Here is a 12,302-nt window from a genome sequence, read left to right as displayed (position 1 = left end):
ACACTGAACAAGACCTCCTTCAGTGTTTTTTATACAAGAAAAACGGATTGCAATATTTTTTGAATTGTCCGATATTTATGTTATTTAATTGTATCCTGAGATATCATTACAGCTCTACTAAAATTAAATTCCGACACACTTACTTCAGTCGGTTTCAAAGGCTGATGGGAGTCGAGCAGACGGAGCTAATGTTAGCCTGGATGCTAGCACTAACACTACTGATCGAATGTACATACTTTGATAAAATTAAATGACGTTCTGGGAGGGCCCCTGAAAGCAGGCCCAACACAGGCCCAACACATTCTGCTGTTGGGCCTGCTCATATGTGTTGGAATAAGGGACATTTGCCAACAAGATGATGGAGGATGTTGAGTCAAAGCAGAAGCTCCTTTAACGTCATAACGTCAATGAGGCAATTTGAGAAAAAACACATCAGGTGTAATCAGAAGCATCATGTTGTGGGGCGCCAGTAGCATAGTGGTTAGTGCACCCACCCCATGTACAGGGGCGACTCTAGAGTCTGGTGGGGCACTCAGCTTCGTAGAGGTCTTTAGACTGAGGAATGTCATTAGAGGTCCAGTGACGGGGTCAAAAGGTCCTGAACTAAAAACGTGTGTAAACAGATTAGGAAGACAAACAGTGAAAACCAGTTCTTACTCTCTCCTTTCTTTTCCTAAACACACACACACACATTCTAAGAGGTACAATCACAGCTTTGTGTCGATGCTCAGTCTGACTTCTTGTCCAGTGACTGTTCAAAACTCCCCATTTTCACTGTGTAGGTTGCTACAGTCTTGGTGTTGTTACAGGAAGTAACAAGGATTTTGAAACTTTATGGAATGGGAAGAGAACTCGGCATAATAATAAAAAATTCAACATCCTCTGTGAGTCACATTGTTGCTTATGTTTTTTATGCTTTCTAATAACCGCACATTTCCTAGAGGCTTGTTTCCTTGCAGTATAGTTGCATGCTCCGGGGATTTCCTTCCCTGTCTTCCTTCGCTCTACCTCTTTCCGATTTCCTGATCGCTGCGTGGGCTGTCTATCCTTTTGTGGCAATGACACAGAATTTGATTCCTTAAAGACTTTAGACTTCATTAGACACGGATGAAATATAAACTGTGCTACAGAGAATTAAGAACTGTTGCCTTTAAAAAAAAAAAAGGATTCATCATTACGCTAGGAAACAGATCAGGGTGTCATTATTATTTTCTGCTGCTCACATTTATCAGGGCGACCCCCCCCCCCCCCCCACGCTGGGCCCTGTGGGCACATTTCCTCCACAGCATACAGTAGAGTATGACTGACTGAGCGGGTGTTAATGAGCATTGAATGTGAGACTGGTCATTTCCTGTCAGCTCACTGTTGAAATGAATGGACACCCCACACTGTTCACCATTATCACATCACCTCCCACAGCAACACAAATTCACACCCGCCCTTCAGACATGCTGTCCCCACCTTACACACCCGTTCACACGCTGGCACATGGTGCAGATGACGCAAGACAGCAGATGCACCCGGTCAGCCTTCTGGACTTCTTGGTAGGAATAAGAAGACATTCAGATCTAGCAGGTTGGGATTCACACTTTTCTTAAGAGCTGTAGAGCACTGACCGATAACTGACAACATTTGTGCGAGGCCGCCCAACATGGAGGATTCATATAAGTCAGGGTTTTCTTCCATTGGACACACAAATGGCAGACAGAAAGGGCTGATATGTTCCTGCAGCAGAATCGCCTTTAAACACCTAAATCTTTATTTTAAGGAGTCTGCTGTACTAGTGCAGAAAGTAACAACACACAAGTACTCAAAGTGCTTTCACACCACAGGTCACACATTCACACACTGATGGTAGAGGCTGCTGAGTAAAGAGTCCATCAGTATTAACTCATTCATTCATACACATTCACACACATTTCTGACAAAGCAGGAAGAGCAATTCAGGGTTAAGAGTCTTGCCTAAGGACATGTAGCTGCATCATGTGGGATTGAACCCTGGACCTTTAGGTTGAGAGACGACTGACTTGACCACTGATCCACAGCCGCCTGCACTTGGTTACTGTAATTTCAGCTGGAGGTACAAAGTAATTTGTAGACATGTTTGATGTATTTGCATTAACTGTCAGTATTAACTGATTATTAATGGTAAATGAAGGACATTGCAGTTCATGAATACCTGTCTTATTATGCTTTTTCTTCTAATACTGGTGTGACCAAAGCAAACTACGATCTTATTTCATGTGCAGAACTTTGTTTACTTCATGTCATCAATCAGTCATAGTGAGACTATTAAAGGTGAATGCTTTAGTTAATGGTTGTAAAATAAAGAATAATGCATTAATAATCAAACATGCAGCGTATTTGTAAGCCTTGTATGAATGCATCACAGTGCATTTTCCACCTCTACGTATGGCTGATGTCCAACATGCTGGAGGTCTATTGAAAGGGAAGCCACAGCAGCACTGTAGTTATTGGTGTAATGGGTGGGTGGGTCCGCTGCACAGATGTTGCAAGCTCTCATTATCTGTTAATAACCCACTGACTCCAGCTCTTGCGACACCCTATATTACTAATACATTTGGGAATGTGTTTGTCTGTTCACTGCATCTTACCGTCTAGATTTTCTCTGTCGCTGATGTGCTGGAGGTTGCAGCCCGTGTCCTCCCGGCTCAGCTCCGGCTCCGGCCGGTAGGGTTCGAGCCTGGAGTGGTTGTTCCTCCGGTGTTTGGGGCTGGAGGACACGCAGCAGGAGGTTGTATTCCCCATGGTGTAAACTGGTCTTGGTTATAATCCACACACAGCACGGTATCTCCAGTCTTCTCCTGTCTGTCTTCCCGTGCTGTGACGATACAGAGGAGAAAAAACGGGGCGGTAACGCGGATAAACCAGGCAGCCCCGGCGGTGAAAACACGAACCCCCCGGTCTCCTTTACACACCTTTTCACCTGACTTATGCACGTACCCGTCCAAATGTAGTCATTTCAGAGGCAGATGAAACGACCACAAAGGCTCTTAAATCTCCAGTGTCCCTTCAAAACGTCCAGGAGGGCAGATATTTTACAGGCGTCTGTTTCGACTCCTTCGTCTTGTAATTTCCGCTTCTCCTCACGCACACATTTTGACACTACTTTATTGCAACATGGATAAATGTGAAGACATGATACTTCACCTCGTCAGGGGGAGATAGAAAGGCTGGCAGAGCTACATGGTTGCCGATAAACTGTAGAATCGACTGCTGCTGCTGCTGCTACATCCGCTGTCGTGTGGCGTTCAGGTGATCCTCGGAAAATACTGGTGACGACGAAGATTAAAAAAAAAAAAAGAAAAAAGGGTATTTATTCAATCGACGAGTCCGGACACACAATTATCATACACAACAATGTCATTTGGGGAGGGGAATGATAAATGCAAACACAATTTTAGGGGGAATATTCCTTTTATTTTTTTATTCGTTTATTTCAGAATCAGAATCAGCTTTATTGGCCAGGTATGCTTATATATATGATGTATTTGACTAAGGTAGATTTAGCTCTCTCTGTACAAAAGTGTAACATTAAACATGAACAATAAATAATCAAACAAATTAAGAATAATGTGTAAAAGAGAAGATGAGTGCAAAGATGCTGCAACAAACATGGTAATAAATGATGTAATTAGTTGACAGGTGGGTTAATTTACATGAGGTAGATAGTTTTGACATTAATGCAGTGTGCATAGGTTGATGTTATTTAACAGGCACACATGTAATGAGCATTGTATGTAAAATACAAATAGATGCCATGAAAACAGGTGTAGCCGGCTTACTTGCAGTCCCTGTCCTTGTCTTTTCAGATTAAAACAGAAGCATTAGACTTAAAGAAATGCAGACATAGTGATGCTATATTGATACAGAAATTATAATTCAATAAAAACAAGACAGGAAAATAAGGACAAGCAGTTAAACAAGGATTTTATAAGGAAAGCCAGTCAATGCTGCTTTACTTGTGTCTTAAAAACCTTGAACTATGTACATTTTTTAATATTAGATGATGGTCGTTTGTTCCACAGCCATGTTCCTCTTCCTCCGATTGTTACAACAACAAAAAGCAGCATTGTTCTTCATGTACTCGTTTTAAAATAATGCATCCATACTTTTTTTTTTGCTCCCTTCAGTAAATTACAGGGGATGCGTTGTGCATCTACGGAAATGTAAATTACAACATTTGGAGCAGCACGTGAACGTCTCTTTAAAAAAGCCCCTACAGCGCTGTGGTTGTTATGAAAAGGTTCCGGTTCAAGTAGGTGGCTACAAATCTGTTTTACATGGACAACTATGACAATACTTCAGATGATAATATTTAAAAATGTGGAATTAAAAAGTAAAGACCCCCTTAGGGATATAATCTGGATCTTGAAGTTCATCAACGATAAGTTTCATTTCATCAATTTTTACCTGCAGCCAAAAGGCCTATGATAACTATAAACTAAGAATAATAAAATAAAGCAACTTGCTCTTGCTTGAACAGGTGGGTGAACATCAATGCTGAGTATCTCTGGGTGGGCTGGGTCATGAGATTGTGCAAAATATGAACTGTCACTTCTGTTGTGCACATATGTTGTGCAACAGTTCACTAATTTGATCTTGACTGATGACTAAACACATGCATTCAAGCTTTGCTTAGTCCGACACATGGTTGTTCATTGTAAATCTCTATGTAGGATTAAAATGGGATTAGCAGAGGTTAACATAAACAAAGAGAAGTCCTGAGGGAGATCCTGATCCTTAGAGAGGAACTTTTGACATGTGGGACAATACGCACAGGATGATGTCAAAGATTACTGATGTTGCAAAAAGGTCTGGATTATTATTTTAGAAGGGATTGGCTTTTAGTATGATTACATTGGTTGACGTGATCAGGGATGGGCATGGTGCTGCAGTGCCACCTGCTGGTACTGCACTGCATTACATAAAGAAGGCTCCTACATGACAGCCTGCTTGAGGATGCTTTGCAGCTGTCACAGTCACTGATGCTCTGCTCTTACTTTTTCTTAATTATTCCATCTGTTACAAGTCTGCTACATTCAGGTGATTCCTGTTCCCTTAAGGTGCCTTCATAGCGTTTTGTTTCTCAGCTGCAGGCAGGATTAAGGTGTTAACAAGATGTCCAGGTGCAGGTTAAGTCTCACTGGTATTGGATACTGTCCTCGGTTGATTTGTTTCCTCAAATATTGCACGAGAGGAGCGACAGGTGCATCATAACGAAGCCAACCTGCTCATTTGAATGTTGCCTTTTCAGTTGCATGAAAAGTCTCCCTTTACTGCAACAAAGTCTAGAGTATTTGAGAATTCAATTGGGGTTGGCTGTGGCTCAGTTGGTAGAGTCAACTGTCTCTAAAGATCTGGGGTTCGATCCCCAGCTCCTGCAGCAATGTGTCCTTGGGCAAGACACTTAACCCCAAGTTGCTCCCTCTGCTTGTGAATGTGTATGAATTAAATTAGTTACTTCTGATGGACTCTTTACTCAGCAGTCTCTACCATCAGTGTGTGAATGTGTAGGTGTGACCTGTGGTGTAAAAGATCTTTGAGTAGTCAGAAGACTAGAAAATAAATATACAAGCTCAAGTCCATTTACCATTTACCATGCACCAATTGTGTCTGACAGGTCAAAAAAATAGAAATCAAACCAGCCAATAATTGCTTTCTCTTAGCACATGTACGTTCCATTTGCAAGTCAGTTATGGACACAAAATGTTTTAGTGCTTTATCTCTCAGCTTGTTCTGTCGCCTCTTTCACGACATACCCACACGCTGCACAAGGCGACAAATGATTGAAAAAAAGATTGCATTCACTGTGACAGTCAAAGCAATTAATTCAAGGCATCCCTGGAAGGACACCACATAACGTTCCGTGCAGAAACTCAAGGTTGAGCATGCCGATGAAAGCTTTAAACACTCAGAGCGGACCTCTTGTGTTCGTGGTGCGCTGTGACTCACTTGCTTTACAACTTTACAACTGCTCCCTCTATGTTTTTATTACTCATATATTTATGGGGTGTTTAAACAGAAAGACTAAACAAGACCTTTATTGAAACAAACACAGTTTAAACAATGTCAATGAGACCTTTAGATCATAACCTGACAACAGCTGAGGACTTTTATGAGAACAAAAACATCAACTGAGAGTCATTTGACAACATTCGTACTTACAGTCATTTAAATCACTGCAGCCGTTCACACTGTGGGGACTCAAACAGCAGTCAAGTTAAAACAGGGAGTAAAAGTAGATTTGCACAAAAGTGTTTAATTTTAAAGGGGAAATCTGGTATTTTTTTTAAATTTCTTGAGAATGCAGTACTCAGGTGTTTATACACCAAATCTTCTTAAAGTTGTTATTTGTGCCATGGACAGGCTTAGAGATATGTGAAGTGTTAGACAACATTACAGAAATTATCCCTGCAGAGACAGAGCTGTTTTGTTAAAGAGCAAACTGCTATTTTGCTATTTTCAAAGCCACCAGAGTGAATTGACAGGAAGTTATTTAAAGTTGCAGAACGTGGGGATTGCTTGTCTACCATATTTTTTGTTTATAGTTATTGTGTGTTGCACATATAATGTATCAGAGCTTAAAGGCTTCATGTGATTTTTAGATCCAGCAGATGTCGCCCTTGAGCACAAGCATGAAACCAAAACAACTTGCGGTGCATTGTTGTGTTAGCATGCTAATGCTAGCGATCTTTATTATGCTAATATCTTCACACTGCATGTTAACTTACCTGAAATGAGGGTGTTCTAGAAACACAGTTAAGCAGAGAGTACAGTATGTTATTCTTCTTTTCTCTAGTCCCTCAATTAAACAACTTTTATACGTGAGGGGAGGAGTCAGCCGGCCGTCCAGGCGATGTAAACAAAGTGAAGATAGGACTCTGAAAACTCTGAAAACATCACAGACAGTGGGACTCGGGTGTTACACCCATTGTAGACAGTCATGACTCACAGAGTTATTTTCAGAGGATATACTGGATTTATATTATATTTAAGAGTGAAAAATCACATAAAAAGCCTTTGACTAACATTTTAAAGGAAGAATGTGTGACTTTTTGATCTAGTAGATGTCGCCCTTGAGCACCAGTATGAAACCAATACAAACTGCTGTTTGGCCACACCTCCAGAGACACACCTCAGACTCCCCTCTCCTTGAGTTCGCTGAAAGGAGTCAAACCCAAGCGGCGCACAAAGTTGTCCTTTGTTCCAATTGCAGTTGCCTGTGTCCTGCATTATTGTGTTAGCATGCTAATGTTAACACTCTTTAGTTAGCTTGTAACTTCACATTGTATTTAAATTGAAACACAATCGCACATTCTTACTTTAACACAGAATAATTACACTATAACACAAACAATGTAACAAGTCAGGTCTTGAAAGCTAAAATTACTTCTTGTATCATAAAACCATGAATCTGGCGGTTTTGAGGAGTGCAATGCAATTCTGTTTCTGCTTAAGAAACTGAAATAAGTAGGGGCACTGGTGGGGCAGTGGTTACTGCGCGCGTCCCATATATGGAGGGTCAAATCCAACCTGTGGCTCCTTTCCCAGTTCAATCCCCTCTCTCTCCCTGATTTCCGCCTCTGTCCTATCTCTCCATTAAAAGGCACAAAAGCTCAAAGATAAATCTTACAAAAAAAGAAAAAAAAAGAAACTGAAATAAGTCTTACTTTGTAGGGATCACTTTTTTACGATGTTGTGAGACACATAGGAAACAAAGTGAAACTTTTAGTGTCCAAAACAAGAGCTTTCAGTGCAGCTAGGATCAGGATCATCATCCAGTCAGAATTTCTACGATATATTCCCCCTTTTTGCACACTTCTCCCATTTTTTTCTGTACCAACGTGAGAGAGGGATTTAAAACCAAAACAAATAACGGATAAACTTGCACAAATAAATATGAATGCCACACGTTAGAAGCAGACTGATACTCATACTGGAGCACAATAGATAGACGTCTACTTTAAATACAAAGAAAGACGGGTGATAAATACAGGGGATTTTTTCCTGGTTGTGTGCTTGAAGACGGATTCCTGATTCCTCGTGAACATTTGGTTTCTTACAACATTTTCTTAAACACATCAAAACAGACAATCACAAAGTCATTAAGTTAATATAATATTTTAATAATTTAAAGAGTACATTTCTCAGCCGGATCATAAAGGAATGTAAAAGAAGTGCAGTTAAAGCGGTTGTGGGTGGAGCCTTCCTCACTCATCCGGGCAGGTGTCGTTGGAGAGCTGCAGCCGTGCCTTCAGCGTGGCGTTCTCCATCTCCAGTGCAGCGAGGCGGTCCTCCAGGTAGTGCATATATTCCTTCTTCCTAATCCTGGATTCACTGGCAGCCTTCCTGATGAAAAGGACACCCACTGATAATAACCCTGACCTGAAACAAGGTTCATGTTTTTGCTGGTGGTGGGGCAGGAATCATTCACAGCAAGAAACACTAACGTCACCGTGGAAACACATTTAACAGCACGAACAAGGAGGGTTTTGTGTGTGTCAAGAAAAAGAGTCCTCAAGAAGACAACCCCCAAACACAGTCCATATGCTCCCCCTCTAGTGAGAGGGATCACTCGGCTTTGTGTCGATAGACGTTTTTTAGGGCTCTAAGCTCCTCAATCAGAGTCTTGTTTTGATTTTCGAGCACAGCCACGCGATTTTCAAGGCATTTGACATATTCCTTCTTCTTTCTCCGACACTCCCGGGCGGCTTCCCTGGAAGCAACAACAACAGTAACCATGAAGAAAGAAGCCTCTCACATCCTGGCTTTAGTCCCAGATACAACAGAGAACTCATTCAATGCATGAATCAGTTTACGGAGAGGTAGAAAGGAGGTTTCGCAGCTCAAGAAAGAAAAGAGGTTTGTGAGGTCATGTGGGAACGCATTGTTTGGAGAATGATGATTATGTTTGTGAAATGAGATACCTTTGGGTCAGGGGGGGGGGACAAACAATCAAAACAAAGCAACACATCCAGGAGGATTGACTGATAATTGATGGTAGTAAAATCGTGATGTGGGAGGACAGGGAGCATGCAAAAACAAGAAAAGTAGGAGTCAGTGCCAGCAGTGACACACGGCTGTTGACAGCAAACACAACAAGAAGTCTTTACACAGACAGCACATTCACAAACACACAGCACTCGAACCAGCCGGCATTACGGAGCAGATCATATCGAGGCAGACAAGCTGGGAATTAGCAGCTAAAAACCCAAATCACTGGACGGAGAAGAATCATGTGGTGGTATGATAACAGGCTTGAGGATCTCATGATTGCATGCAGGCAGTTATCGTCACCCATCGTCATTCTGTGTTTGTAAGGTGTTAGTGTGTTGCAGAGCAGACAGACTTCACAGTGCATGTGTCCAAGAGAGACAGATTGATGTGTGTGAGGACAATAAATCACATCCGCAAATCTGATTAAAGGAAAAAAACTGTATTTTAAACTGAGGCCCTATTTCTGTTTACATATTAAAGTGTCTAAGGCCACATGTCCACCTAGTGTTTGTTTTTTCAACACCAGCAACTTTTTTCAAATTGTTTTCAATGAGCAGAGAGCATTCGCAGCAGAAAGCGGCCGCCTGGAGAAAAAGCGCAGTGCTCTGCCTTTTTTGTGCGGCCGCTCTGAGCGCTCAAGTTGAAAATCTTTCGTCAGGAAAGGCTGGTAGCCATGTGTGTAGCACGCACGCCCCATGTTTAGAGGCTGTAATCCTCCGAGCGGGTGGACCGGGTTCAATTCTGACCTGCGGCTCCTTTCCCCACACTCTCTCCCACATTCTGACTATACACTGTCCGACCTCTAATTAAAAGCAGAGGTGGCATACTTTAATCAGATATGTTTGCCTGCAAAGAAGAATCTGTAGCTATAATTTTACTTTTGTCTGAAGCAATATGGCAGCTAAGCTAATTGGAAACTAGCTATGGCCTCATAACTACAGTATGCACGAACACGAGAGGTACCAATCCTCTCAAATAACTCTCTGAATAATAGAGTCATAAGAGTGGTTTCTGAAATTTTGCATAGCTGTTTTAAAAACCTCCAATCCTTTTATGTAAATACAAGCCTCCATGCACATCAGTCCAGTACATCTACTGAAGCTTGTATAAACTGAGATTATCTGCAGGTAGGTGTTGTGTATCCTCAGCAGCTGAAAGGTGTGAACATTCCTGTCTACCTGTTCTTCATCAAGCGGAGCTCCCTCTTCTGTAAGGCTTCCGCTTTAGGTTTCTGGGAGCTGTGAGCGCCGGCTCCTGCGACCCCCTGAGGGAGGCTGGAGCTGGGGTTACGCAGCTGGCAGGCAGTCATGTCACCCGCAGTGCCTGAGGAGACGCCAAACAACATGTCGGTCACATTAAAGAAATATCATGCGTACACTGATTGCCAGGAGACATCCTGAACATGCTGCAGAGAGGGACGGAGAGAAAGAGAGAGGGGTAACAGACCCAATGAAATTGTTTCTAAAAAGTTAGTTTACTATGCAACCTGGAAGTCAATGAATGGAGGCGGCTGTGGATCAGTGGTTGAGATGCTTTTTTCCCCCACCAGGAAAGTTGGGAGTTTGATTCCCAGCTCCTGCAGCAACATGTCTGATGTGTCCTTGGGCAAGACACTTAACCCCAATTTACTCCCACTGCTTCGTCAACGGTGTAAGAATGGGATTAATTATTACTGATGGTCACTTTACATAGCAACCTCTGCCATCAGTGTGTGAATGTGTTAAGTGTGACCTGCAGGAGCTTTGAGCAGTCCGAAGACCAGAAAAGAAATATACAAGCTTACAGTTACCATTTATATTCCTATTTAATTGAAGAAAATAAATAATAAATGGATCAAGTCTGAGAAATTTCATCTTTTCTATTTTAATCAAAAGGTGTGAGTAACCCTGGTAAAGAATTGAAAAGTCATCGACAGTTGGAGCCGTTCTTATCTACGGCTTCTTCTGTTCATTGTTTGCTTAATGCCAGTAGCACTCTGCCCCTCATATCATGTAACACGCTGATGATTAAGTCTGTGATGTGCTGGAATTGCAGAAGGACGGCATATAATCAGAGCGTGACCGGCGACTGACGTCAGCGCGCATCTCATTCGCTGATTCAAATTTACATGTAGCTGCTGGGGGCTCGTTCCAGGAAAGTGAAGCGACGTCAGCTACTGCTGCTGTGAGCTGTGAGTGGGCAGAGCGCTGAAGCACTTCGTATAGTGGAGAGAGGGAGGAAGGGAGAGAGGAGGGAGAAAGGGGGGGAGAGAGCGGGAGATACGAGGCAGAGGGGGAGAGAGAAGAGAGAGAGGGAAAGAGAGAGAGAGGGAGCGGGTGGGAGGGAGAGAGAGAGAGAGAGAGAGAGGTAGAGGGGGAGAGAGAAGAGAGAGAGGGGAAAGAGAAGCGGGTGGGAGGGAGGGAGGGAGAGACAACAAACCCAATAAAAATGTTTCTAACTGGGAGGTTTTTGCAGCTCACTGAGAAAAATTAAAAATAAACTCATCGCTCCTTTTCAACGATTTCAGGCATCTTGTGATTTTATTTGGTTTAAAAATAGAGCATATTCATAAAGGGTTTGTGGAAAGTTCAGAACAATAATAACGTATACCGAGCTGTTCAAAACAATCAGGTGTTTTTCAAATTTCAGCCTAAATTACCTGAAGAGTCCCCATGTTGATTGTTGCAATTAATGATCACAAGCAATAGTAAGAGATATCCCTTAATCAGTTGTCCAGCTGAAGCATCTTCTCTAAAGATCGGTCAGTAAAGAATGAATCTCAAACATACCTGTTTCTGTCTCATCCCCAGTGACAGCCATACTGTATATACTCCCAGGCTTTTCCAACAGCAACTCTCTCCGCCTGAGTCTTCCCTCTGACTGATATGTTACCACGGCCAACAGCCAGGCTGTGTGCAATTTACAATTAGAGGCATTGACATCAGCATGACATCACTGGCCTCCTGATGTCAACAGTAAGTATGGTTTGCTCTCTCCCTCGACACAGCGCTATGAGTCAGGCGCTCTGCTGTTTGTCTTTGGAGGAGGAATTTTCCTCCGCTGGAGCGCAGCACTGAAAAATGCAGCTTACTATTAATGGACTGTTTTAGAATAATGCTTAAAACTGTACCCGTTTAGCCTGAAATAACAACACAAGTATCTTCCATGCTTGTTTCACAACAGTCTCTCTTGAAACAAAAGCACATTACCACACGAGAGGAGACACATGGACCTGCATTTCTCTTCCAACGACCTTCTATCATATCTTAATGGAAATGTAACTGATGTGAACACCTCAATCA

At 42.3% G+C, this 12,302-nt stretch overlaps 2 protein-coding genes across 7 annotated transcripts in view; both read right to left on the bottom strand.

The window, feature by feature from the left end:
• Positions 1-3,270, bottom strand: part of ccny (cyclin Y) — a 43,150-nt gene extending 39,880 nt beyond the window's left edge. For 3 of the 5 annotated variants that reach the window (XM_020630988.3, XM_020630987.3, XM_020630989.3), the window contains exon 1: positions 2,616-3,270. In XM_020630988.3, the coding sequence (XP_020486644.1) occupies positions 2,616-2,769 (154 nt within the window). In that variant the 5' untranslated portion in view covers positions 2,770-3,270. The remainder of the gene's footprint in view (positions 1-2,615) is intronic. The other 2 variants (XM_020630985.3, XM_065948704.1) reach the window with 2 other exon arrangements.
• A 4,744-nt stretch (positions 3,271-8,014) lies between these two features.
• LOC109981985 (cAMP-responsive element modulator-like) lies at positions 8,015-11,969 on the bottom strand. Of its 2 annotated transcripts, none has more exons than XM_065949168.1 (3): positions 11,790-11,969; positions 10,200-10,344; positions 8,015-8,373 (listed from the first exon to the last, which is right to left on the bottom strand). In XM_065949168.1, exons 1-3 carry the CDS (start codon positions 11,818-11,820, stop codon positions 8,235-8,237), a joined length of 315 nt encoding a protein of 104 aa, XP_065805240.1. In that variant the 5' UTR covers positions 11,821-11,969; the 3' UTR covers positions 8,015-8,234. The 2 variants fall into 2 exon arrangements, with proteins under 2 accessions (XP_065805240.1, XP_020486665.2); XM_020631009.3 differs by having other exon boundaries at positions 8,015-8,740; positions 11,790-11,960.
• Positions 11,970-12,302: the final 333 nt, after the last annotated feature.

This window comes from Labrus bergylta, chromosome 20 (assembly GCF_963930695.1).
Source record: "Labrus bergylta chromosome 20, fLabBer1.1, whole genome shotgun sequence".
Lineage (NCBI taxonomy): Eukaryota > Metazoa > Chordata > Actinopteri > Labriformes > Labridae > Labrus > Labrus bergylta.
The sequence above is the reverse complement of the archived record's forward strand: the minus strand, read 5'-3'. Positions and strand labels throughout refer to the sequence as shown.

Bases quoted from the DNA above. Each gene is read 5' to 3' on its own strand.
- LOC109981985 (XM_020631009.3), bottom strand. From the start codon at position 11,820: ATGGCTGTCACTGGGGATGAGACAGAAACAG. The intron at 10,345-11,789 runs GTATGTTTGAGA...GCGTCTCCTCAG, and splicing joins TGGGGATGAGACAGAAACAG to GCACTGCGGGTGACATGACT. The intron at 8,741-10,199 runs GTAGACAGGAAT...TGTTGCTTCCAG, and splicing joins CTCCGCTTGATGAAGAACAG to GGAAGCCGCCCGGGAGTGTC.